Source organism: Dermacentor silvarum, chromosome 9 (genome assembly GCF_013339745.2).
Source record: "Dermacentor silvarum isolate Dsil-2018 chromosome 9, BIME_Dsil_1.4, whole genome shotgun sequence".
NCBI classification, from domain to species: domain Eukaryota; kingdom Metazoa; phylum Arthropoda; class Arachnida; order Ixodida; family Ixodidae; genus Dermacentor; species Dermacentor silvarum.
Window position 1 is genome coordinate 162,297,034 of NC_051162.1, and position 27,691 is coordinate 162,324,724.

Here is a 27,691-nt window from a genome sequence, read left to right on the forward strand (position 1 = left end):
GCAGCTGAAATTCTTCGTGAAATCGCTCGAAAGAAGCAGCTTCGCTGGAAATTAGGTTGTGATTCTACGAAGACGTACTAGTGTGCGTTCTCTTCTTTTGCGTACATGTTAGAACAACAATATTTCAACTAAAAGATAACCAACTACATATTCAATTTTCAATCAAGTGTGAGATTCATAAACGTTTCTTGCTCGTAAGAACATTTCGGCATTACTGATTGAATTTCGAGATCAGTGGTCAAATCTGTAAAGCTTTTCACTCGTAAGAACTTTTTTTCATTGGCCCACCGATTTCGCTTGTAATACTAGATAACACCTGTTCATACGAACAGCTCTAGAGTAAGAACTTCTTAGTGAATAAGGGCACTGAATTCGTTTTTGTGAATCCGGCCCCTGTTTTGTGATACTGAGTGTCCCAGTGCTTCGAGTTGCCGAATAATTCTCCCTCATTCTGCGATCTGCTATTCTTCTGGTTAGATCAGATGCTAAAGCGACCGCACCGGAAAGGTGTTGGTCCCGGGTTCAAATCCACGACCAGGATGGATTTCCCTCTAAATGCGAAGCCTGCTGCCTGAAAAATTCATATGGGTTGCCTCTGTAGTTTTGCGATACACTTCCGGTGGATGACAATATCCCAATTCATGAGCATTCCTCCATCTTGAGGGTGTCAGCAGAACGGATCTGCGAAAAGAGCCTACGTGGAAAGCGACAAAAGCCCTTATGACGGAAAATAAGGCTCAATATTTGCCACGAAGTATCTTCACGTGGCAACTTAAACACGCTTTTCTCACAATTACAATAATTCGCCATCACCACTGTGGAGCGGTGGCTGAAACTGTATCGTTAATAAAAATTGAAGTAAACCATAGGGTTGTGGTCATCTTGCAGTAGCGATGGCTACTTCTTTTAACATGCTAACTGTACCTTTGTTGTTATAATGTAAATACATATTAAATATATTTCTTGAATGGAACTACAGAATACAGCTGCCGCAGAACTCAGCCGCTGCAAAAGGCGGCATCGAAATTCGGAGAAGCTGAAATTTACGAGAAAGCATTGTGGGAAAGACTACTTCCTTCATTCGTGCACCTGCATTAATACACAGGCTGTTCATTTTTAGGTTTTACGGAATTTTTAGAAATCGCCTGTGACAGGAAGCATAATTCCTAGCATTGAGCCGGGTTGTTTGAAGAGGCGTACATTAGTAGCGCGAGAAATCGAAACACATATTCAACTAAGTAACCAAAATAACTAATTAACTTCTTAGTTAATTAATTTACGACACATACTGTAATTTACGAATTATAGCCGGTGAGCTTGTCAGGCGTATCCAAGTGGCCAGAATGAATTTCCAGAATGACACCAGTTTGGAGATATGCGCCATCAAACTCACCGTAAAAATGCACTGTCGTTCCGCTTCCTTTTTTAGCAATACAAACATTGAAGCACAAAAGTAACTGAACGCCCATCTATTTCGTCCCACTCTTTCGGAAATAATATCTCGAAACTGATGTCATCCTGGAAATTCATTTTAAGTGAATGCGTCTTGCGAACTCACCGGCTACAATTCGTAAATTGCAATGTGTGTCGTAAAGTAAATGACTCAGAAGTAATTTAGTGAATTTTTGGTAATTAGTTGACTATGTGTTTCGATTTCTCGTGCTACTAATGTCCGCCTTTTCGAATAACCCAGCTCAAGGTTAAGAATTATGCTACCTGCCACAGGTGATTTTGAACAATTCCACAAAGCTTAATTTTGAAGTTTACAAGTATGGCTTTTTGGGCTAGTTGGTTATATACATCAGAGGTGGTCATAGCGCTAGAAGACACGGACAAAAACGAGAAAACAGGACGAGCGCTAACTGTTCTCTCGTTCTTGTCCGTGTCTTCTAGCGCTATGACCACCTCTGATTAATTTTGAACACCCGGTATTTTTTTTTCACCGCACGGGCTGCCACATGGCTCGCGATAGTTAAATGAATGCCTGCATGGCCTTCTTTGTAAGGAAGTGCACTAGTTGGCTGTGTAACCTATTGTACGTAATTAACCCTTATTGTCTGTGAGCTTGGGTCCACATCACGGCATTTCTAGCGAAGGGAAGTTTATTTGTACTACATTACAAAACTTAAATGCACGAAAACGCAAGAAATGAGACTTCGGTAAATGAACTAAATAAATAATAACAAAGAGTGCGCGAAGCGGGAAAATTTGGGCCTGTATTCACAAATGGTTCTTACGCTAGTAAAGTTCGTGAGAACTAAACAGTCCAATAGGGACAGCAAACATATCATTACCGAAGGCCGTCAACCAATGAGAAAAAGTTCTTACAAACAAAAACCTTTGTGAATTTGGCTCCAGATGCCTCGTGCCAACGTGCAAAGCAACACCATCTAAGCTAGGATTCGCATTATTCAAGCGATCTGAAATATTTTTTTTGTGAGCTGTACCCACGAAACCTCGAGGGCATACTTGTATCACTTGTTCGGTATTCAACACACTCTTTAAACTTAAGTTGAAATGCAAATTTTAGGTGCCATTATCTGCAGAGCACAAGTTGTAGCAGACGCCACATCGTAAATCGATGCAACCATTACAGCCTGGCGAATCGCGTCCCTGCCCTCTAAAATGAATAGTACTGTACGAAGCCGGTAGCATCCTGACGGAGTGCTGTTCAAAAAGGGCTTTACCTTCGCACCTCCATTTGACGAATTCTTTGCGAGAAAGCGGGTTTTTAGATGTTTGCGCGGAAATTATGTTTGAGCCGTTTATGCAACTAGCATTCAAGCTATGCAGTGACGCGCTGTACTGGGAACACACCTTTACTTAGAACCTGTGGCGCTGATTCTCAGATTCTCATTGCGTTGGTTATATGGGACACACACTGACTCCGGAATCAGCCACCCTTACTGAACTCCACATTGTGGTGTTCATTTTATCTCTTTATGTTCTCGCTTATGTGGTGCTATTGCTTATGTTACAAATCTGCACAAATCCAGGGAAAACATGGGGAATGCGCGAGGTAGAAATTCACGACGATGACCAACAGGAGAACAAGGTGAGAGCAGGAGTCAACGTTTCGACATGTGCACTTGTCTTTTTCGAGGCGACATATGCTCTCCTCGGCACAGTATATATGTACAAAGTAGCGGATGCCTCAGCAACATTGCAAAACGATTAAAGGAGCCCTGAACCACCTTACTTTGAAGCCTCCAAAACACCTTGTGACGAGTTTGGTGCCTACCAGAAATATATTACCGAAATAATTTTTCAAAAATACATACAGGTGTCTGGATACTACGAAAGCAATATTTCCCTTTTTCATTACCACTACCACCCCTTTGATCCTACGGAGCGGGGTGGTGTCGATGGTGGTGGCCAGCCCACACGTTTTGGTCAGCCGATCCGTGGTTTGTATGTGTGAGGGGCGGTCGGTTTTCGATCGTGTGCGTACATCGATAGCCCTCATAACAGCTCGCCAGTGGACCCCGCGTTGGCCACCAGTGTGCGCATTTCGTTGGTTGCGCTTGGTAGTGCAACCCACCGCCCCGTTTCAAAGGGGACGCTCAGAGCATCCATCCATCCATCCATTCCGCTAGAGCTGCCATATACAACCCCACATCAAGGTTATGGTGAGTGGAGATAACTACCCTTAACTTTGTGTGATGTCTCTGCCACAGACACCGGTAAACAGAAGACGCGTTTGGTAACTTACAAGCATTTGGCGACGGCCGCTGCGTGAGAACGGCATAACAGCCTAGGGTCAATGCCCTTTTCGGCCGACATGGAAGATGTCGACCATAGACCGCTGCTCCACGGTAACAGAACCTCCTAGGCGGATACATTCACCGGGTGGGCAAGTAAAACGAGCCTGACCTGGCAGCTCTCGGCGAATATCACAGGGAGAGGCCTTCGTCCGGCAGTGGACATAAATATAGGCTGATGATGATGATAAGAATCTTGCACATGACGACATATGCCAGCCGCCGGCAGCTTTGAAACGGTCGAGGAGAAGGCCTCTGTTTGAAAGGAGGGTGTTTGATAAAAGAGGTTCACTTGGCGCTCCGCTTGTGAACTCCACGCGCCGCGCACCACCGTATAATTTGGCTGAGATGTTCAGAGCTGTGCATTTACGCAGCTGTAAGCATATCTTACCCGCTCAATGTGTTTTTTTGATCAAGTCTGAGGGCTGGTTCAGGGCCCCTCTAAAGACACGGACCTGGAACGCATGAACAATTGTGATCCTTACGGAACTGTTTTCCTTCGGGAGCTTGCCTCCTGACTCTTGAGGCGCTTGAAAAGTTCGTAGACGTTTGAAAAGGCAAGAAGACACCCAGAGTGCTTTTCTGAATTTTTCTCGACTCCTAACTGCAGCCTTGGCGATCAGAGCTTAAGAAAGGCCTGATCGCCCTTATTGAGCCCTTAAGGTTGTGGAAGGCTCTAGAGATATTTTAAACTGTTCGTATCGGTGTTTTTTCAGAGCCTCAATGACAAAGATGAGATCTTGACAGCATCGACGTCATGGACAAGTGGCAGTTTTATTGCTGAAAGGTGACTAAAAGGAAGAACGTGGTCGTATGGAAATTGTAAGAGAGGGTCTTTCATGGATCTGGCAGGACCGGGAACTCGTGGTACTTGTTGCCGATCTTGTGCAGGCACAGCATGATCCCACCATTGCGCTCGTCCTCCAGGAGTTGGACGACGGCGAGCGCCACTACGACGGGCCTGGAGAAGATAAAAACGCACGCAAATCCAACGCACATATTGAAATCTGTGTGAGGCGAAAATTTCGTGAAGCCATTACTTCCACGCTGTAAAACTAAGCGGGATAAGTCAAATTTTCTTTATTGTCACGCATGGAGCGTGTAACGTCATGCACTGTCCGTTTCATGCACCGTACCGGTGACAACTTTAATGTGATGTCTAAATGTGCTGAACCGCTCACGATCTAAGGCGAAATGCAAACAGCAGTTTCTGCTAATGCACACTGTGAGACCCGCATGCAGTGACATCACGGGGACGACGCGGATGTTTTTGGAGAAGTACGACGCAAAGGACAGGGGTAAGATTGATTATCACTTTTTCCCGTTTCACTCCTGCCACCATGGCCTAATGGAAACTGGTGTGCGCGCTCTTGGTTTCTCACGAACTTGATGTCGCCCGCCACGTGCTAAGTGACGTGATGGGCTCACCTCTTCCACAAGACAGGAGCCGCAGTAACCACGATTAGGAAAGTGCGTGAGTGTTCGGTAAGAAAGCTTCTCTAGCTGCTTGCTGCAGCTATTCGCGACTCCAGCAATTCATGCGACACCTAGCGGCGAGCGCCGGAAACCTCACACGAAGGTCGGAGCGTCGGAGCAGACGCTCCTCCGTAGCCTTCGTACTGCGATCGGGTGCACTACTAGTACGATACGATGGAGCCACCATCTACGAAACTCCGCACGGGCGTGGAATTATGCCGCGTTTTGCAGCTTTGCGGAGCCGAAGAGTCACATGAATTGCGAATATTATCATAAGCTGCGACAACAGCAATAAGTTGTGTTCTCAACATCTTGCTCGAGAAAGTTCTCATTTTTTTTCAGGCGAGGGTCAGTTTGTTGTTTGTGTGGAGAGAACGCGGTCCTTTTGCTTGTACTACGTCTGCAGTAAAGCGCTACAGCGAACTTCAGGAAGTTTGCGTTGAGGTTGTTACTGCCATCGTGATAACGTTCAGCGTATGCGTGCTGCAACATGCAGTTTCATGTGATAGCCGGCGTGGTAATGCAGTTTATGATGCGAATGTCGCCGCGGTACTCAAGCTTTCCTTGATTAAAGCTGTTATATCGGATACATGCGGCGCACAAGGTGGAACTACCGCGTATATGGTACATCAGCTAGAATCGGTACACCGGAGTTTCAGGTACTCCCGGGTAACGTCAGTAAATCGTTCTATGTAAGCACAACATGTACGCGCCAGCGTGCAAAATAAGTATGGGATGGCATAGCGGCGCCTTCCTTGCGACTATCTATCCTCGCCTTAAGAGTGAATCAAAGCAGCAGAAACGTGCTTGTACTTTTCCGACAATCCAAAAGTGCACGAGTACTTCGGTTCCAGGATCAATGGGTTCAAGAATACATCGGTGATTTTCATCAGAACCCCGTGCGTGTCCGCTGTCACGCCAGATGTTTGCACACACCGTGCGACCACTTCAGCCTCATTACCCTCTGTGCCTCTCTCAGATCGGCGAAAAGGATTTGGTCGGCGTAAGCTACTCGCTTTCCTTCCACAAAACAGTGCAAACCGGCATCACACTGCACGAAAATCATCAAACTACAGCGTACTGTACATCAAACACAGCGTTTGCGGCGACGCGGCGGACCTCCGTGTAGCCGCCATGTTGCACAGTGTAGCCAGACGCGGCCAGTTTTCGCAGCGCCCCCTGCAGTTCATTCGGGTTGCGAATAAGCGTAGCTATGCCATGCTTTCGTACTTTTCACGAGATTTCGGGAGCTCGTTGAAGTATAAAGCACTGAAAGCAGGCTTCAGGGCAACGTTTGTTTCACAATTAATATGGGCACCAAATATGTGGTCATAATTATCCTGATAGCCACCTTGCCAGCGCCAATCATCATCGCTTACCATCATGTACTGTGGAGGCTTATTAATGCGTTCCGGAACATTCTCGAAGATCTTGTGATGGCACACTCCTTTGACATAGAATATTCAATGCGAATACTAAACAATATATTCACAAGAAATGGATAAAATGTCCAAATCACATAAAGTTCTTGATCATGATTTATGCACACAAATGATTTAGCATTCAATCCTCGTTGGGAGCCATCAGTAAAGGCCAGGTATTGAATGCCACACCTAGTGCTTAGCAGAACGCACTTAAACCTGACAGCCGCGGAACACACCCAGCAATGCGGAACGCGAGGCTCGTAAGACGCCTACCGCCCTCTATCGGTGAGCGTCCGCTCGGCGTTGCTAACAGAAGGGTACCGCTGTTGCAACATCGAATCCCTCGAGAAAGCGCAGTTATCAGTTGAGGTTTTATTGACATTCGAAACGAAACCTAGTTGGGAACATCTTAGACAAATCTGACCGTTGTAGCAAAAATGGTGTATGTTCCTGAGAGGTTTGATTGTTTCAATGCGGTCCCACTTAAATAGCTCAGGAAACTGAAAAGTTTTACCACAGTGCTTAAACTTTCCGAAAATGCTTTCAAATACGCTCTTTTGAAACGTCAATCTAATCATAATTGATAACTGGCTCCTTTAGAGAGATTAGATTTTTTTAAAACTGTGGTGCCTTTTCAGTGACAGAGCGGCGAGCGGACTACCACCGAGTGCGCAAGGCGTCTCACGTGCCTGGTTCTCCACATTTCTGGTCAATGCTGAGTCCAAACTTCCCTCTCCTCTGCAGCATGAAAGCATTTCCCGATGAAGCACAATAACTTCCTCCGGCTTTTCAGTATGCTCGTAAGGCAATGGTACAGGCTCCTAATCAACTGAATATCGCTTCACCGGGAAATATAAACGGAACACATCAGGAAATATTGTGCCCTGCGCGCAGAGTTAAATAAAAGTGAAAGGTAAGTGGAATGCACCAATGTTCCGTTATACAAAGAAAGAGACAGTGATACCAGAGAAACCAAGGAGACATAATCGGTATGGTGAATTGAGACGAATGAATTTAATGGAAAAGGAAAATGAAACCGGATGAAAATGCATCTTATCGCAGATGGCAGCCAAACCCATGTGGTGATTTTCCAATAGAGATACCACGGTGGCTATGTTCCCGTACACTTTCTTGGGTATTTGTGTAGGTGTAAAGATTAGAGCCGGGAGTGTTAGCGAGACCTTCTCACAGTCATGACGGTTAGATGTGGGACATGAACCGGTTGGTCGTGAAGGGCACATTTTGTCGACATTTTATATATAGTTAGGTGCAAGCGGTAATAGATAGTGGAGTGACAATTTTATTTGCGGTACAGTGGGTACTTATTTGCAATGAAGGTTTAATTTATTAGGACGGTATTGCAAGTACTGGCAGCGACTCTTGCCGCTTCTTGCACAACAGTAGACTGAATGACTGAACAAAAAGGACATGTGGGCTGACAAAACAGCTCAAGGTTTTCGGTTCACGTACGTGCAGCTAAGAAACTGGCTTATCTGAAGCGCTCGGGTGTAACATGCGAATCTGGGTGAGTGTACACGCGAGACCGGTACGTTAGATGAGCTACTGACTTGTTATAATGGCGAAGACACTATTTGAGGTGAGCGGTCACTGATAATCTATTCATTCAGAAAAAAAAGTTAATTTGTATGCAACGTTTGATATCTCACTATACGTTCAGTTCGCGAAAATTTTCTGTTGGTTGACGGGATTTATTTTTAATTCTACAACTAACAAATGCATTGATAAAAAGAAAGGAAAAAAAAGACGGATAAAAGGCACACCCTTGAGCAAAAGTATACGAATAACAGGGCCGCAGTAAAACACGAGATTTCTGAGTAATTATTGTGCATAAACTAAAATTGGCGAGTGCAATGGAAAGTTCGCAATTCCTAGTTTGGGCACAAGTCCTAAATTTCAGATTACATTCGTAGGCAGAGGAGAAAATCAGCTTTATCGCTCAAGCCCTAGTCCATGTACTTTTTCTCACGGGTGTAAAAGATGTAGAAAAGAATGCTCTGGGTTAATCTCGAGTGGAGTTCTTTTCGATGCATATTTCACGAAATGACCTGACCGATATTCTCTGATATGCTTGCAATCCCGAGCGATGACCATGAACACGTGAGATGCAGTAATATTATAAACGTACTGCTGGATGCGGGTGTCGTAGACGTGGGCGTATTCAACGGTCTCCTCAGACATTCGGCAGTAGTCTGACAGTTGCGCCCAGAGCCTGGTGTCGATGGGGTCGGGGCAGATGCAGTGAACCTTGACACCGGTGCGGCTGAAGTACATGTCATTCTGCGAATGCCCAGCCAATGCATATCAGGAAGGACACAGTATTCCTTGTCTGTGTTATATGGCAAAACACATGATGCGCCATTAAACTGTTGTTTCTGCTAAACTCTTATACGCTCGTTCGCTGACCTTTGCTGTATGCTCGTTTGTGGTTCTGCATCATCACAAAGATTTTTCAGCGTGTTCCGGAGCGTGGAAAAATGGTCAAAATAATTGCGGCCATCTCGTACATCCTCGTGCATTGTACATCCTCACTTTTTGTACATTGTGGCTATGTTTTGTGCATCAAGTAATTAAAGTTCCCATTTGCTAATGCGGGGGCAATTTCCACAGTCATACTCGCAGGTGGCACTGGAATAACGATCAGCTACACGAAGTACATACAGTCATCTTCCTAATGCTTAGACAATATATTGAAGCAGAAGTTACAGAAGTGGGAGAAGTTTTTTATGCAGTTTTTTTTACTGCTTAGTTTTTATCATGCGGTATGTTCTCGCATTTTTATGCAATCACAAGCCCTTGCTTTCTCATTTAGGTGGAAAATGCGGTCCATTACTCTCATCGAGAATAAATACCCTGCAGTTCTCAGGAAGCACTTTGTGGTGCATGTTTTTTTTTTTTTTTTTGGGGGGGGGGGGTGCTTTGTTCTCTGCGCAGTTTACCATACCGCGACTTCACAGCTTCGGCTCTGGCAGTTTGTGTTGCTCCTTGAGTTAAAGCGGTCATCCACAATAGAAGGCGCGTATTTTTATCGGGAACACAATGATGCCGCCATGTTAAGCATAATTTTATTCAGAATAGTCAAATGGCTTACTCCGAAGCATCTGGTCATGGTGACGATGGCGGCTTGGGATGTGTTGAATGCGGGCAGCTGCGGAAGCACGTAAATACCTGGACGGAAAAGAACGTACTTCAGCATGTGAAACTATGACTAGATTCCATTTTTTATAAATAAACGGCCTTAATGCAGAATGAAAAGAAAATCATCGCCCAAGCACTCCCTACAGATGGTTAACCAGTAAAGCTGAAACGTGCGGGCCTGGTGTTTATTACAGGGTTAATCCCGATGGTACATTAAAGCCTTTCTCAATTACTAGTTTCGTCTTTGTGTTTCTTAATGAGGTTACATACACGTTTGGCTGCGACGGAGAAAACGATGTCACTGACGGTATGCCTGCTGTGGCCTGTTGTCGCATTGCCGCTTGCGATTCTTAAAAATTAAATTGCTTCAAACGTAAATCTGTCTGTCACGTAAGACAATGAATGACTCATACCCCCTTAAGCAATGGCTCATACCCCCGTAAACGCGGCCTCCCATTTACGACGACAGAAGGGAAATCCTACGCTGGAATGATTAGCGGCAACACAGCCAGCTGTGAAAGAAGACGACGACGCTCGAGCCATTGCAGATTATTATAGTTTCTGCGTTCAGGCGACAGACGGGCGAATCAGCTAGCCATATATAGCTTTGCTGTAAAAATTATCTCGGTGCCAGTAAATCGTTGTCTTTTTTGGAGTATATATCAAGTGTTTTTATTTATAAGAACAGTTTTGGTTATATTGTCCCGTATACCGCAACAATTTCCCATTAAATAAGGAAAGGGCGTGAAAACATAATGGAAATAAATGCTGGACAAATGACGTTGACAATTCATATTCAAAAAAGTACACAAATTCATGTGAGCTCTGGCGCAAACAACCATGGTAAGAATTTAATGCGCAAGCAATAGTTACCTTGCTGCATTACATCTTCGAGATATTGCGTGGTGGTACTGAAGGATTTATATCGTTTTGATGGAAGATTTCGCTACTGATACTGTAAAAAAATTGCCCTATGATGTAAATGGAATTATTGCGTCGAATAAAATGTGCTGTAAGAAGGATGAAAATATAGGTATTAGTAGGTGATAGTATATATAAAGAGGTTGTTCTAACGCATGAATATCGCGTAAAGCAATATAAAATACCAATGCAAGTTTATACATATATACGTGCTTAAATTTCATGCAATCACAGTAAATGCGAAATGCGGACACTACAAAATTATACTTGTCGTAAATTATTCGCTTGTCGTAAATTTTACATATGCTGCAGTATTGTCATAACTAAGCAACAACATGAAGCCGTGTTTTGGCGAAGAACATGACAAAAAATACGCACATGTATTGCTAATAGTCGGTGTGCAGAATGATTGAATTCAATGTTAGGTTCAGTGTTGCTGCAGTTGCATTAAAAGCTCATGACCGCTGAAACTATAATGAGTAGGAGTCTGCAATGTTGTACCGGCTTTTCCTTTATCTAATCCTTTTGTGTCTTTTGTGTTTTAAACTTTGAAGTCTGCAGTCAGAAAGCAATTCCAGAATTTTATTTTGCAAACGTAACCTTCAAGAGAATGATCTTCGGTTGTGCCATAGCAATGTTGACAGAATTTGTTAGGATTTCGCGAGGATTTTTTATTCAGTGTTGCTCCCTTTTTGCAGAACTTCCGAATAAAAAATAATATACTTTACCATGCTTTTCTGCCGACGATTACGGGTTCAATCAATAACGCATACCTGATACGGAAGACACGTTGACGATGTGTCCTCCTTTTCCTCCCTTAGATTTGTCCATGTATTTCATTCCGAGTAGGATACCGGAGTAGTAAGCTTCCTAGATTGCGTAAAGGAGAAAGAAATAAGATTGAAATACTTATGAGTTGAGAGCAGCACACGTATTTTTTTAGACAAAGAACCCAGCATTTCGAAAAGCGTTTTTTTATAGATGCGATAAGGACTATTACCGCAAAGAACACGTCAAGCGTTGTAAAAGTCTGAGTACACCGCCACACGTACGTATACTCGTATCCCTGTAAGAGCACTGTGGGGTGTTTTTCTTCACTGATTGCGAGAACATTAAGTGGTGAACACTTCTTGTTCTACCGGAGGCTTAGTTGCAGGCATGCTTATCAGTATCTTGCATTATCTCTTGAGGTATTGCTGCGTTAAGAAAGCTATAGATATGTACATTTATATTGTTGAGAGATACATATACTGTGACGTCACAGTAAGGGCGGACCTTTATTGGGCCCGAGAGACGATACGGCGAAGAAGCGCGGCGTCCACCACCGGCATGAACAGCCTTCGGCACAGTTCACGCTGATGATGCGCCCGCACGCGCGATAAAAAAGAGGGGCACACGCATGATGATGATAATGTACAGATGATGAAGAAGTGCACAATAAATGCCCACAATACATATAAAGCACTACTCATCATCAGAACAAGCCGATATCCTCTTGCACATTTCATGTTGCTACTGGAATTATTATAGTTATTATTTACAGAACGTTTACTTTGATAGTTTATATGATAGTTTTACATGCATTCACTTTATGAGTTTTTATCCTTCTGGACGTGACCTGAGACGTCGGGTGGATGTTGTCTGTGTTTGGTATTTGTCGAAATTACCGCGAAGCACGCGATTTCTGCGGGTGGAAATGATTTCATCGCTCTTCCGCTTGAATGCCGCAGTTGGGATATTGGTGTGGCGTGGACATCAATAAAATTAATTAGCGCAGCTTTGTTATTTAGCTACAGTGACATTGCGTGAAAGTGATGTTCCCCTCTTAAAGTAGTTCAGCTTGATGCTATCGAAGTGCATTACCTGTCACAGTAGCATTTTCGTGTGTGCTCTAGTAAAATATTACGTGGTCGTGCACGTGAATAGTTCGTATGCTTTTCGTAACAACTATATGCCTACGTTTGCGCCAGATTCCTGTCGTTTTTCAGTGTAAATTTTCTGTTCGCATTGGAACTCTACTAAACCTCGGAAACATCCCCCTCCCCGCTTCCTCCACCCGCTCCGCACTCAGAGAAGGAGATAAATTGCAGGGCTTCGTATTTGGTTATCAGTAAGTAAAAAAAAACACTTATCTAAATAATTTGCAATAATGATAGTGCCGTTTTAACACCACTGGTACGGTAATGTGTTACCGGAAACTCACAAGGTTCACGGCGAAGACTTTTCGCCAGTTGTCTTCACCAGCAATACCGGCATTGTTGACGACGATATTAATAACTCCAAAGTGGTTCTTGGTCTTCTTGAAGCCATCTGCAAGATGTGAAAGCCGCTTAGGTAAATATCAAGTGTCAGGCATATAGCGAGCTCTTCGGTAAACAAAAGCGTCGATAGTTTCGGCGATTCATAAACTACAACAACCGTGAGGTTTAACAGTGCATTGTCTGAGTGCAAATTGAAGTGGTTGTTTTCTTATCACAATTACCAGCGCTAATGCGGGTGCTCGAGATCCGAGCTACTTTAGGCTTAGTTAATACTAGTTATCTTAAAGTATATTAAGCCACCCGACATCCTTACACACAAAGCCACTCTGCATTTTGTTCTTGCACAATTTATTTAGCTGGAGTTTTTTTTTTGATAAAGTTACGTTTTAAGGAGACATGGGAGTTAACCATCCGAACAGGCAGATGTTTACAAGCCCATTTTATAAAATATACATTTCATGTTGTGACCATTCACTATTAAGTGAACTTTATCACGACATGCATTTGCTACATAGTTTTGTTGTGCTTCCGCTCATGATCAGAAACGTTGGTTTCAGAGCGACCATGTTTACATGGCTGCGCAAGTTATGTACAGAGTTTTCGATATCCTTATTAACAACAGCCCCGAGCCACATCACCATAAAAACGAGTATATAAACCATATAAGATAGTAAGCGTATTTCTGCGCCTACCGAAACAATTAAGCGTTAGCTTTCTTCTAGGGCTAATGGTTTGCGACTCACTCAAGCTGACACAGTGCTGTGGTATAATAAACATAAAGTAGTTAAGGGTGGGCAATGCTCAGCAGGCGGGCTTTAATGAAGTGTAAATCTCTGATGCTCGTTTGTGCCTGCCATGTTATCGGAACACGCATCGATGCGCGAGCTCGAATCTAAACCGGCGACCCCGAAATCAGTGACAAAACACCTCTGCCGGAGCTTAAGGCTGCAAGTAAGCCAGAGCACACTGCGCAACAATAAAAACAAGCAAACACTCAAACAAAGCACGCAAGAATGAATTTCACCGCATCCAGCGCAAACCATGCGACTTAAACGCCATGCATGGAGCCCCGTAGAGGTTCGAGATGGGTTGCGCCAGTGCCTGCGTCGCTAGCTTATCTCGACATCAATTTATTGCTTTGCCCTGGTGCCGGGAGCTGCGGTCTTCCGCCGCCATAGCCTCAACGTCCTCAATAACGACTTCGACCTGCTTTATAGAGAACGGCGATATAGTGCGCGTCTCAGTGCGCTTCCGCTCAGAAACATCGTCGCACGCAAACCGCTCGCGAGGTGCCTCTGGCTTTGTTCCTTAACTACTGATCTCTTTGACCATTGTAACTGCCTTGTCTCCTTTCTGGCGTACATAGATTTTCAATCGCGATAATCCCGAATAATTGTTCTTCCTTTTGCTTCGCGGGAGGTGCGAAATCAGCGGTAAACGACGACTATGCAGGGCGCTATCACTATTTTATTTTTTCTCGTTCGCCTCTGTCTTTGTTTCTTAACTACCTTAACTTGTTTCAGTGAACGTCTTAAGTGCTCGGTCACTTTTTTAGCATGCCTACATTTTCAAACGTGGTGGTTGTGAATAGTCTTTGTTTCACTTGACCGGAGGTTAGATAACAGCCATAAATTACAAAGGGCATCGTTACTCTTCCGCATTTGCATATATACTTATCTTAAAAATTGCGAAGAGACAGCATCCTATATTTCCTCAAGTGATCAAGTACACATGCGTTGACATAAACGAAACCCATTCTGCAAGGCGTTCTAGTTAGCATAACTTAGTTCGTCCTCTTATGTTGCCTAAAAGTAGATGCTTCAGTTGACCGATTGAGGCACCTATGCACGTATGTATATCACCCCCAAATCAGGGTAGTCAAACTCAGATGGTAACTTTATCGAGCCACTACAGTACAGTGGTGAAAATTATTGAACGCGTGAGTCACTTGTATACCTGTAGGGGTAGCTGAGTGGTTATCACGTTATTTTGTTCAGCACTAGGTCGCACTTTCAATTCTTAGCCACAGCTGCCTCCCCACAATGGGGGGTGGAATGCAAAAAAAAAACGCTCTTTGGACAATGCTTTCCGCGCACGTCAAAGAACTCCAGACACGTCGCGGTAGCTTTGTGACAATGGCGGTGCGCAGCTAAGGTCGAAGTCTGGGGTTTCATCCCGGTCACGGGGGGCCACCTTTCGATGGGGCAGAAATGGATGATGGGCTTAGGTTTAGGTTGAAGAGCCCCAAATGCTCAAAATTAATTCCCATTCCCGACTATGGCACACCTCAAAATCAGATCTTTTGTTTTGGAACGTACAATCCCGCAAGTAAACTTCATTTTTTAAAGACCTCCTGGAGGTTAAACGCAATCCTGAGGTCTCCGCTACGGCTTGCACCCATAATTGATTGTTCAGTTCCAGGTCGGTAAATTCTAAAGTTGGATGATGATTACTTTGCGCTGAGTTTATTACTGGCAAGAAATTACAATTAAGGGAACAAGAGCACAGACGAACGCAGCACAAAACAACTAACTGTTTATTTTTATTAGAGAATACGTTAATATATTAAGTGATAAGGGGGGGGACAATCAAATCTCATGTGACAACGCTATACCCCCCCCCCCCCCCCCCCGCCTGTATCACTTTGTATATCAGCATGCACTCTAACACAAAATAAAGAGTGGATAGCTTTGCGCTTCGTCCGTCTGTGTTCGCGTTCCCTTCTTTGTAAATTTTTTGCCAGTGTAAAACTCAGTCCAAGGTGATCATGAACATGCGTGAACTATCCCCTTCCATTGCTTTATCTGATATTTTAATTTTGGCATTCGTTTAATTCAGAGAACCGCAACCCTAAATCCATTACTTTTGGTGAGAGAGTTTGCAGAACTCCGCTCACAGCGAAAGCAATTGCATGCCTTACGGGAACATTGCTCTGGAAAAAGAAAACTAAAATATGAAGCGCTCAGTAATTTCTCCGGCTTTGAACTCATTTAGTCCAAGAGCAGCAGGCTCTCATCGCAAACACCTCCATGTTGATCACTTTCTCCTGAAATAGTGACGTCATTTACTCAGTAACAACGTTGCCATGCGCACAGAGTCGTATTCGTCCGCTATAGCATTGTTTTCTGTGCCCGCCGAAATATACACACCAACGCCACTGTTCTCACAGTGTGCGGGCGAATGGTGTGCGTGTCGTAAAAGTTCTTCACAAATGGCCAAGCTATGATTATTGCGCGATAGCGTGTTATTGCGTAAGAGATATGATAAACATGATGCATGCTAAAACTACAAACATACATGATAAGACTTACGAAGAGCGGTTATAAAATGAATCTTGATAACCATTCTCTGTAATAGATGTATCATGTGTGCATTTATAGGTTTGTGCACGTCGAATGTGTCACGTTTGAGGTGGGGTCGGTGGGTGTAGTATAAGGGCGGCTGGTTTCCGAAAATAAATTATTGGTTATAGTTAGCGCCATGTGTGTGAGTTTGTGTGCGTTTGTGTCCGTGTTGCTGCATGCTTGGGCTACTAGAGCACCGTATGATGCCATAAGAACCAGCCCGCGTTGAAACTGTCATCTATAATCTCTAGCTGCACGAGCGTCTCTAACAATCTATCAAATCGCGAAAACCGCGCCTTTGACGCAGGCAAATGCCGACACTATAAAACGCATCCGCGGGCTGTCTTGCTAACCTCGTGGCCCGCATTTAAGCCGGAATATAACAGCACCTTACTCAAACAGTCTGATAAGGGACGCACGCGTATAAATATATACCCCGGGCGACACGAGGCCAAGGAGTGTACGCTGTATGTAGCTGCCGTTTTACGGAAGCAATTATATATACTGCGAGCGCCTGGAGCCAAGCGCAGGGTGCAGCAGTGCACTTGTGTGAGCGGGGACGATTAACGGAGCGGCACGCCACTTTCGCGGGTTATTTGCGAAAGAGCGCGCCGCAGAAGACACGGGGGAAGCTGCAGGTACACGCCTACACTGGCGCGTTGCCACCGACATGCTGGCTGCAGCGACTGCAACGAGTCCTAGCCGCAGCGCTGGGGAGTTTGGGTAACCGTCGGAGAGGAGAGTGAGAAAGGATATAGTTGCGAAGTGTGACGTCATAGTTACATTTCCCCTTCCCCTCCTTCTTTGAAGCCAGCTTCCGAGTGACGTCGTTTTTCGAGGGGGGGGGGGGGGGGCGGAGGTGTCCCTTTCTAATCCACGAGTGTGTAGCCAGCGGAAAGCGGCGTGCCGCCGGTCGCAAGCAAGGAGCGCGCCTCAACCATGAGTCGGCCCTGAGACGCGCGTTCTTTTCAGCGGCGTCCCATATAATGACGACGGGTCGCGTTCCTTGCGCGTATTTTTTTTTTTTTTTTGTTCCTCGCGGCGCACAGTGCCGTGCCTCAAAGACTTTCTGTTTCGCGGTCCGGTGATGTCGGGTGGCGGCTCCTTTAATCCGCGTGCGGCCGAGTTACAAAAGGGTTATTGTCTGGTCCGACAGATATCACAGAAGCGTGTGACTGATCGAGCACTTGCGGTTTCTGTCTTACTTGTTTGCTTTGTTCGTTGTTTGTTAATCGTCCGTCGGCGCGACTGCTGTATTGCATTGCAAAGGTATTACATTGTATACTACGTTTAGACGTTTTCTTTTATGCTTTTTCATACTTTTTTATGCGGTTACGCGTTGCACTCATTTTGTAATAGCATGCAATTTATAGAGATCGCTTTCCTCTGCTTAGTGGGCTGCGTCAGACCTTGCTTAAGATGGACGATCTTTCTGCTTATCCCATGCCATTGGCTGCGCACAATGAATGAGTACACGCTGAGCCTCACGGTGCTTCGCTTCCGTTTCCGGCAGGCCACACCTTTCAGAGAAACTGCTCCTGAATATGCATCGCACGGCAGCTGCCGGTTATCGCTGTCTGCCCGCTGTCACGCCATTCCCTTTCGCCTTTTGTTTTTCTTCTCTTGGTGAGTTAGTTTTGGTAACGCTTCTTAACCGCTCGAGCAACTTTGGAACAGGAAATTGGTTGTCGACGAAGGTTTTCTTCTGAGTGACGTCGGGCCTCTCTTCGCCTGCATGCATTTCATTTCAGAACGTTCTGCGTGGTTTCCGAGCGGCATCCGGCAATATTCTAACCCTCTCTCTTCAACGAAGCCTTGAGTGGCTACGGGAAGAAAATCCATCAGATGGAACTTTGATCGGCGTAATGTTGCAAAGTCTGCAATCAATGGCCTACATACTGACGGTCGCGTGGTCGCCTAATACCGATTGCACAAGATGTTACAAGGAAGGTCGTTGTGCACGATTTCGTTTTCTGAATTGTTGTTAGTTTTTCTGTTGTTTTATTATTGGCAGTTCCTTAACTGTCAGGCATTATTCCGATGAACGAAAGGGCGGGGGGGAGGGTGTACTTGAGAAATCACTTGCGTTTCTCGGCACGTCGATGCGCATACAATAGATGAAAGGAGATCATTTGCAGAGTATAGACGTACTGACCTACTTACAAAAGCGAAATGGGTGTCTTTCCCCGTGAGCAATTGCGGCATAGAATGAAAAGTCCTTGAAGACATTACATCAAATGTGGCAGGTGCAGCTTCGCTTGTTATTCTGAAATCCTTACGACGCAAATGACCCGCCATTTCGCATGGGACATTATTTAAAATGGCTTACGCGAGAAACTTATAGGCACATTTATAAGGGAAATACCAATGTGGGATATCCATCAAAATGACGGACATTTAGTCCACGTGCCAGATTTATTGAACAAGAAATACGAGCGAACCGTGTTTGGCCTTCTGTATAATAATATTTCTCCATTTTGACAAGTGCTCTAAACTGTTCTTGCTACTCGCTGCGCAGGATACATTTTCACAAATTCCTGGAATTCTAGAGATTTCTGAAACCGTTAATTATCCGACCACCAGCAGGCACCCCAAAAAGAATGCAAGGCATTTTGTTCAACATGCAACCTCGAACCCTGGGACGAATGCTCAATCATATACGAGCAAACATATTTATTACCGGTTCGTAGTGAACTGGGCGTCGGAAGAAAACCAGGAACTTCAATTTTGTTTTCTATATGAGTGAAGCACCGCTCCATTTATTTTCACGATTGCATTGTCTGCGTCTGCTAGTATTTCTGGCTAGTTATTTGTGAGAAAAGCTGCATATCCAGCTTGACGGAGGCCCAGGTAGCCGATACAAGGCAGAGACAACAAAGCAGCAAGACAATACACATAAGTTAATAAGGCAAAACAAAGAGAATCACAGTGGAATCGCACATTTAAAATTTACAGCATCACAAGGCTCAAGGTAAAAGAAATAGCTGAATGTATTTAATTTTTGCTACCCTCAACTTCAGAGATGATGTTAACAACTAGTGAAACATATCTGTTTTATCATGAGATATAAATAAAAAAGCAAGAAGGAGAAGAAATAAGAAAGTATGCCGCATCTGTACTAACGGTTGCCGTGGCAGATATTTTGAGAAGTTTCAGACATGCCTCTAATGATTTAAAATTGGTGGGAGATTTTCTTGAAGCATCCATAACTTCTAGTCAGTACAAAAACAGGCGAAGAATCATGCGCACTTGTTACGCGCAGTTAGAAGCGGCCATTATTCGTCTAATGATACTGTAGTTTATGAAGATGTGCACGAAATTTACGGTTGAGCGAGAAACTGGGAAATGATAGAAAATTAGGGCAGATTTTCTGTTCTAATTACACCTTCTTTCTATGCCAAGCAGCAAAGCAAATTTCGTTGAAGTTTGCTAGCAGATCTGCCTATGTACAGATACGCACAAATCACAGCAGCATGTTGTGTTACCTTCCAGCTGGGCATCGTTGCTCACGTCACATTTGTAGAATACGCAGTTGGAGTTGGGAAATTTCTTCACCATGTCGGCGGCCGTCTGCTTGCCCATAGCTTCGTCGATGTCAAGTATGGACACCTGCGGGCAATCGAGAGACACCAACAAGGGTTACTATTTTTTAGATTCACGGCACAAAGCATACAGGTGAGAGGCGGCCAGGCCAGAGTCTCTGGCATTCATCTCCTATACGTGTGTGTTTCCTATGCAAGTCAAATGACCGAATTTGAATCGCTGAGGGTATCCGAGTGAGAACTTATGCACAAAATGAACCTATTTACAACAATGAAAAAAAAATACACCAACACTGTTGTGTGCAAGCCCTTATGTACTAGGGATGTATGTCTCCGGAAGTGCATTTGTGTTCTGTGTGCGCGCGCGCGTGTGTGTGTTTGCGAGAATGTGTGTGTGCACGCGCGGAGGTAGGTGGGGGGGGGGGGGGAGGTATGGAGCTGTTGCAAGTTCTGAACGTGGCAAATGTAACTAAGAAAATGTGTAAACAAACAAAACTGCCTTCAGATATTGTACAGAATGTTGCTGGGAAACCCCGAGGAGTAATCGTGACGTCATAGACGACGCCAGATTGCAACAAAGCTGTTACGACACTTCGTATTCCAGAAGAACGTCCGATGAGTGAATGCGGCTGCTTTCACAATCAGTGTATAGTCGAAGAGACGACAAAAATGAAACCATAATAATCAAAGCATGCAAAAAAGTTTGAGCACGCGAGAGGGAGGGAATGTCTCAGTAAATATGCAAAATCACAAAGCTCATTCCGTAACAGGTCTGCAACGCGTAGGAAAAAATGAGCAGCCTAGTATACAACAACGAAGATGTGACCGCGTTCGGAAGTTCAGGTCGTCTACGTATACGGACAACGCCAAACAATTATATGAATATCTAACGCGGTATAAGATGAGCCGAACTAACATAAAACAGAAACATTGCGCAAGTTCCCTGTTTTGATCACATGTCCATGACGTCATGAGGATATCGTTTTAGTTCAGCTTCTTTGATTGAAACCGAAAAAATAATTACGAAGTTTCACCACACATGATGAAATCTTTGTGAGCGAAGCTTTAGTAAAGTGACTTAAAATGCTCTATGTATAACGAAAGGGGATGTCAAAAATTGTGCGTGTTTTTGTCAGGTTCCACCTGAATCTCAAGCAATATTTATGTTTCGGTATTACACTATTCACAAGTTATGTCGGAATCATTTTTAAAATTTACGAGTAATGAATGAACGTGGTTATATGGAAACGTTAGTTATTCATCGCAAACTAGGTCATCGTATATAAATGGTTGCGCAGTGGGGTAGTTTCTACGCATACTAAAAATGACGATAATGAAAAATATTGGTTACGATACATCCTCTGCGTGTTTTCAGCTCCGGCTTTAAAGGTATCCAGGAGCGAAAATGAAAGCCCATGTCGTTTTCAGGCCATGTAATATAACTCTGTTTGACGTCTAAATATTGACGACCTCAACACCAGGAAAACCAACTTCTCTATGTAGACTGCCGACGAGCAAAGACCCAAAGATGCGCAGTTATACGACAAAACTAAGTTGGGATAAAATCAAACTGCATGTTTCCGTTCTGGTTAGCGTCCCTGCTTTTCGCATCTTGTTCCTCAACCTCTTCGCGCTGTAACCTCAGCTTTCGTGTTTTTCCGTGCAGCAGAATCATTTCGAACCGTTTTCGAGCACCGACGAAGTATTTAAGCCTTGGTTTGCCTATCATTGCGTGCTTCCTTTACAATGTCCGCAGTTTTATTGCTTTTCCCCCCTTGTGTACTTCTATGCTGCAGTTGTTTTCTAAGCACCTGTGCAAAAATTTAAAAATTTTTGAACTTATCAGATAAGAAGGTGGCGTAAAATCGCACATCCCTTTAATATATACACTTCATTACCTTTAGCACCGACATTTTCTTGAAGCACATTTCTGAGTAAGAAGCGTTTTAACGGCGTCCTAGTTGGATGGAGTGTAAAAATTTCCACATAATCAGGTTGGGACGCAGTTTACAGACACTTTCTCGTAACATTATTCACAAAACTTGGGGTACTGTGCTATGCGAAACCCCAGACGGAGCTTCAGACTTCATTGAACAATAACTTACTCGCGTAATATACAGGCTCAATTTGTTTATAAAGGCTACAACAAACCACGACCAGATTGCTTGATTTACCGGCTTGTATTTAAGCCATTATTAAAAGGGTCAAGGCTACCTTGAGGACTAAAAGCACCAATTGCTTGCAACGAACTTTGGTGCTTTTTAGTCCTCATAACAATATAAGTTTGAAAAGTATTAGATTGCTAAATTTGTGCAGTGTACAAGATTAGATCTTTGCCGACGCCGCTACTAGACAAAATATGACGACGCAGGAAGACTTCAGATTTATTCTTAGTGATGCCACTCATACAAACGCGACAAAATTGAGCAATGCGAAATACTTGGCAAAGCTCCGGTAAACAATAAATGCTGCTACCCCAGTGCTACATGCTCAGCCAGACCATGATATTTTTGTTGGTGCTGTACCGCATGTCTCAGCATTAAGCAATGTGAAATAGTTGCAGAAACGCCAGGATAATTGAATACCGAAATTTATGTCGCAGTGGCGGTGTCTTGGTAGTAAATAAGTTCGCAAACTTGAACACACGCTTGCTTTTACAAAAAAAGAAAAAAAGAATTCAAATGTGTTGATCGTCGACAGAAAGTGTTTTGTGAATGCTGACTGGCATGCACGCAAGGCTGAACCCGCCGGGGTGGCTCAGTCAGCTAAAGCAATGCGCGGCTGAGCAACAGGTCGCGGGATCGAATCCCGGCCGCGGCGGCCGCATTTCGATGGAGGTGAAATGCAAAAACGCCCGTGTGCTTGCGTTGTAGTGCACGTTAAAGAACCCCAGGTGGTCAAAATTAATCCGTAGCCCTCCACTACGGCGTGCCTCATAATCAGAACTGGTTTTGGCACGTTAAACCCCAGAAAGAAGAAGAACTTGGCGGCAGAGGTTTGGAGGACAATTGCACAACGTTGACGATGGCTGGAAGCACTATTCCAAATGATTGCGGTGGCACTGACTAACTGAGCGTTATGGTTACGTGAGCCTTTGGTGTTAACGCAATTTTATAGCAGCTCAGAAAAAATGTCAATCTGCATGCAGTACTGCTTTTAGTGATTGCATAGTTATGCTTCTGTTGGACACACAGCAATCGCAATGCAACGTTGTATTCAAATAGCGTAATATGTTACCGAACTGAAAAAGATACGGAATCTTTAACACTTTGTTTTACGTGTGTACACGAAAATGTTTTTTTTTGTTTTCACCTGCTCTTTTGATGACGTTTCAAGTATCGCAGTGTTAAAGTTGCTAACCTTTCGAATAAACCTTCACTTGCCAGTAAGCGCCTTGTGCGGTCTCTTTCCGTGTCATCACTTTTGTCCGAGTAGTTCCAGCTCCGCCATGCCTCCCTACCAACTCGCCCATTTTTCGTTTCTGATCAACAGCTATCTGTAGCACCGTTTCTTTTGACTTGCAACGTATGGATGTACTGCATTGTAATTGAATGACATATTCTTGGCGAGGAAGTGCGGAGTGTAACACTCACAGTGCTGGGTTGCGGGGTTCATAGACCGAACTGAAATCACCCAAACGTTGAAAATTCTACATCAAAGACAGGACAAGAGTAAACTCGCGACAACGTTTGTTCGACAATAATGAGAAATTTTAGTGGTTACGTGGACATAAGAGAAAGAAAATATCCACATTGAAGTGCCGCAACACTTAGGCAATCAATGTTGCCTTAAAGTAAGCTGTGGAAAAAACTGTTGTCCGTTCCTTCAGAATGTTGTCGAGATAACGATTCACGAGTGTCCTTAAGAATATGAGAGGGTCTAAGCAATCATATCGTGATCTGTCACGACTCGTGCCTCGAGTCTGCGCCCGTATTCACAAATCACTTTTACGCTAGAACTATTAGGACCAAATTCCAAACAATCCGGATGCTGGTGTTCACATTAACCAAGGCGGCTGGAGAATGGCAAAGAGGATTTACGAAGTGATAATCTTTCACCGTTGTTTCATGGGTCTTATATTTCAGTGTGTTTTGTTTTTATGCCATGACAGTGTACAGATAGAGAATGCTTTGGTAACGCACACTTTAACGGGACGTTCGCATGTCACTAATACAGCATGATGCATGTTGCATATGTGGCTACGGCTGAGTCAAGTGATGCTCTCATCACCATCATGATCATCAGCCTATATTTATGTCCACTGCAGGACGCATTACACGCGCAATTTTTACAGATTTTATTATCTTATCTTTGCTAGCTCCGTTTTTGTTACGTTCCTTAACCGCTATTTTGATGAACGAGATCGCGGCAATTCGGTGGCTTATTTTTCCCACGGTCTCATCGTTGAATAAAACAACCTGAAATTATAGCCGTGAGTGACCCACACGTGCAGGACTGTGCAGTATGACGGTAAAGGTGACGCAGTACTGCAAATTGGTCACTAATTATTGTTTGCATCATGCTCGTGTTTGTATCAGTGGTATAGCTTTATTACGATTTCGGAGTGGAGAATGCCATTTTCAGGAGAGAGTCTTTGAACAACGTCAACTAAACTGTATCGCGACGTTCAACAACGAATCACGTAACAGAGGACCGGCCATCAATGCAAACAACAGCAGCAAGAAGAAAAAAAAAGACGCGGCTCCTTTCAACTCAGGGATATTTGTCGCTTTTATTTATTAGCTTATTATAATAATTTACAACGCGCTTTCTGTGGTAAGCAGTTAGTCACGACAGGCGAACACTCCTTCGAAGAAAGCGTGCCCGAGGTCTCGAGTCACCATGGCTAATGTGAACTAAACGAAGCGGCCGTCTCGTGCCTTTACATCAGCAAGAACAATGTAACAATGCCAAGAAACAGTGAGTCCATTAAGATCCCGGAGACAAGAGACCCGTGCACCCCACCCTTTTGTCTTCCTACAACAAGAGACCAAGACCGCACCGCTTAAAATCTTCAGGGTTGAGCACGCTTCGTCAACTCGAACAAGAACTGATCTCGCTCTGTGGCTAAGATGGCAGGAAAGCAGGCAGTGCCGGCGCTAATCGAGAAGGGTGGACCTCGTTTCGGGAAATTAAGAACAGCGGGCGCTCCGTGGCTCAAGCCGCGGGAAATATGAATCCCGATATTCGATATCTCAAAGTGTAGTAATAGTTAAACAGGCCTGCCTTCGAACAACAAGGTGGTCATTCCTCATTAGTTTAAAGGGTGCTTTGTTCGACGCAAATTTGACTGTCGTGGGCTTTAGGGCTGAATCGGGGGCGCCAAACTCGGGTAGAGGTATGCATGCGGGGGATTACTGCAGTGTTATGGCCAATAATTAATTTCTCGCGCCCGCATTTAGAACAAACGCCTTGAACATGTCGAGAATGAAGATTGATATCTATCGTTGCTCGTTTTGTTTAAGCCCAGCTCGCTGTATGTACATCGATACCACTTATTCAGAAATCCAAGTGGATATGCAATATAGACGGGAATAATTACGCAGTTTCTGAAGCCTTTCAGCGAAGAGCACGCGGAGCAATATGGTTAAAATAGTGAGGATGGAGGAGTGAAGGGGTACGCTTGTGAAATATGAAAGCTTGTGAATCACAATTATAGTAAAGCACGATTTTATGGTGAAGTTACCGTCTATGAAGCGTCGACTGCTGGTCGCTGTAGCTCACTTAACAGAAAGGCTAACGTGTTATTTGAAGCTTGTGTTTCATTTGTGCCTTATTCTTCTCGATTTTACCCTCTCTCTTTGAAACTTTTCTTTCCTCAAATTGTTATTTCGTAACCGTTATTTGTACATTTTCTCGAGATGACTAAACAATATTTAGAATTTAGAAAAGTTGGGATTCATTTCAACCTTTTTTTCGAAGACTGAGGAAATGCATAATTTAAGTTTTTTTTTCTATCAACACCAAAGTTAAGCAATGTAGCATTTTTTATCAATTCACTATTCGAATACTTAGAATAAGTGAAATGTAGACAATGTCAGTTATCACAAATTTTACTTATCTACTTTGCCTGAATATGTAATATCCAATGGCACCTCTCGCCCCTCTCACCCAAAAAGTGGTGCATTATGCTTATGCGTATTATGCGGACGTTGTCAGGTCTAAAAGTTCCGTTCATGCGTGGAGAAATTAAGCAGCATTCACATTTAGCATCCTTTAGTCTGCCATGACAAAACGTTGTTCAGCCGAATTCCAAGGTAGTACTCGTACTACACGTTTGAGCACAAAGCCCAGTACACGTGGAAAGCAATGGTCGTGGGCTTTGTAAAACGCAGCGTAAGCTTAATACGTTTACATTAGTGGAACCACATTTCACCTTTCGCCTTGGAATTCACTAGTCCAGGTGCTGACAAATCAAACTTTCAGGGTAATCTTGAGCTCCCCAACTCGCTTTAGCTACTCGGCTCAGGTCGGCAGCTTCAAGCAATGAGATGTGTAACTCCGCGGGTGAATTCACAAACTTTTTTGTTCCTAAGTGCTGTTTGCCACTGGCCGGCCGTCTTCAATAAGGATAGCTCCATCATCCCCACTGGTTGGTATCAACTCTTACGAACAGTTCTAATTTAAGATATTGCTTGCCAATGCTGGTCCTGAAGTATACATGCTTTCTTTGAGTAATGGGTGCAACTCACCAACATGCTACTTTAAAGAGTACACTGACCGAGCCGTAAGGCAAAACCACGCACTTCAAAGATGATGTGTAGCGTTTACTACGATGCCCTGTGGTCATATGCATAATCCCCGCAGAATGGAAGTGCGGCTCGTGACTGGGGTAAAGCTTGCAAACCACAACGAGACTACCTGTGTCAGCAACACAACTGCGCGCGCGCAATGCTCGCATTCTGCGCGACCTTGCCACGTGCTCGAGAGGACGAGCAGCTCACAAAAGATCCTTTCGAGAAATGTGTTTTCGACCAGCACTATGAAGCAACCTCGCCTGTGCCGGTAAGCCCAACGTCAGCATTATTGAACTCATCCGCGATGCCATTGAAACGGGTCAATTCCAGCGAGGTCGGGAACTGGGGCACACGGGGGTCATCGACGCACCTTGCAACCCTTCTGGAGCAGGGCTTCGACGATGCCTCGTCCGAGGCCCATGGCACCTCCAGTGACGAGGGCCACCTTGCCGTTGAAGTCCTTCATGGCGGGGGAGGCGATGACCTGTCCTACTCGTCTACGAGGTGGGCAAGAGCTAGAGCGGTGTTGCGGCTAGACCGAGTCGTTTGGACACCGGTCCGAGACGCCGACAACTTCGCTCCTCGCCTGCTGCAAGACTAGATGCCGGGAGACGGCTACCTAGTCAGGCTCGTCGCCGGCGTCGCCGGTGGTGTTATTTCAAGCATCGCCCCCGCTAGGCCCTGGCCTATAGCGCCTTAATGCCGCGCGTCCCCGACTCCCGGCCGTGCTTACGCCGCTCTTGTTTTTTTTTTTGCTCAGTCCATCTCCACCCCTCCTTTCCTTCCCGCTCCTAAGAAGGGGGCCAGCGTGTGGAATGAAGATGGCTGCGACTGCCCACCCCCTCCACGCCCCCCTCTCTGCACGCCCTCACTCGCGCGTTCTCATGATGTCGTTTCTTAGCTCCTTCTTCTTGTGCTGTTTTGATGCCAGTCGCCACGCCAGACTGTGATGTATTTTAGTTTGCAGCCCGTGTGGGCTAATCTTATCTGGAGGCCGAGCAGAGCCGTCGGTGCGCGGACCTGAAGGCTCGTTTGCGAGATCCTGCGTTGCACAGGGTCGCTTTGACAT

General features: G+C 44.6%; 1 protein-coding gene across 1 annotated transcript; it reads right to left on the reverse strand.

Annotated features, from left to right (window-relative positions):
* Window positions 1–4,516: 4,516 nt before the first annotated feature.
* LOC119464609 (15-hydroxyprostaglandin dehydrogenase [NAD(+)]) lies at window positions 4,517–27,347 on the reverse strand. Its single transcript, XM_037725636.2, has 7 exons — window positions 26,993–27,347; window positions 19,829–19,952; window positions 12,942–13,048; window positions 11,512–11,608; window positions 9,771–9,847; window positions 8,808–8,959; window positions 4,517–4,722 (listed from the first exon to the last, which is right to left on the reverse strand). Exons 1-7 carry the CDS (start codon window positions 27,086–27,088, stop codon window positions 4,599–4,601), a joined length of 777 nt encoding a protein of 258 aa, XP_037581564.1. The 5' UTR covers window positions 27,089–27,347; the 3' UTR covers window positions 4,517–4,598.
* Between the last annotated feature and the right edge of the window lie 344 nt (window positions 27,348–27,691).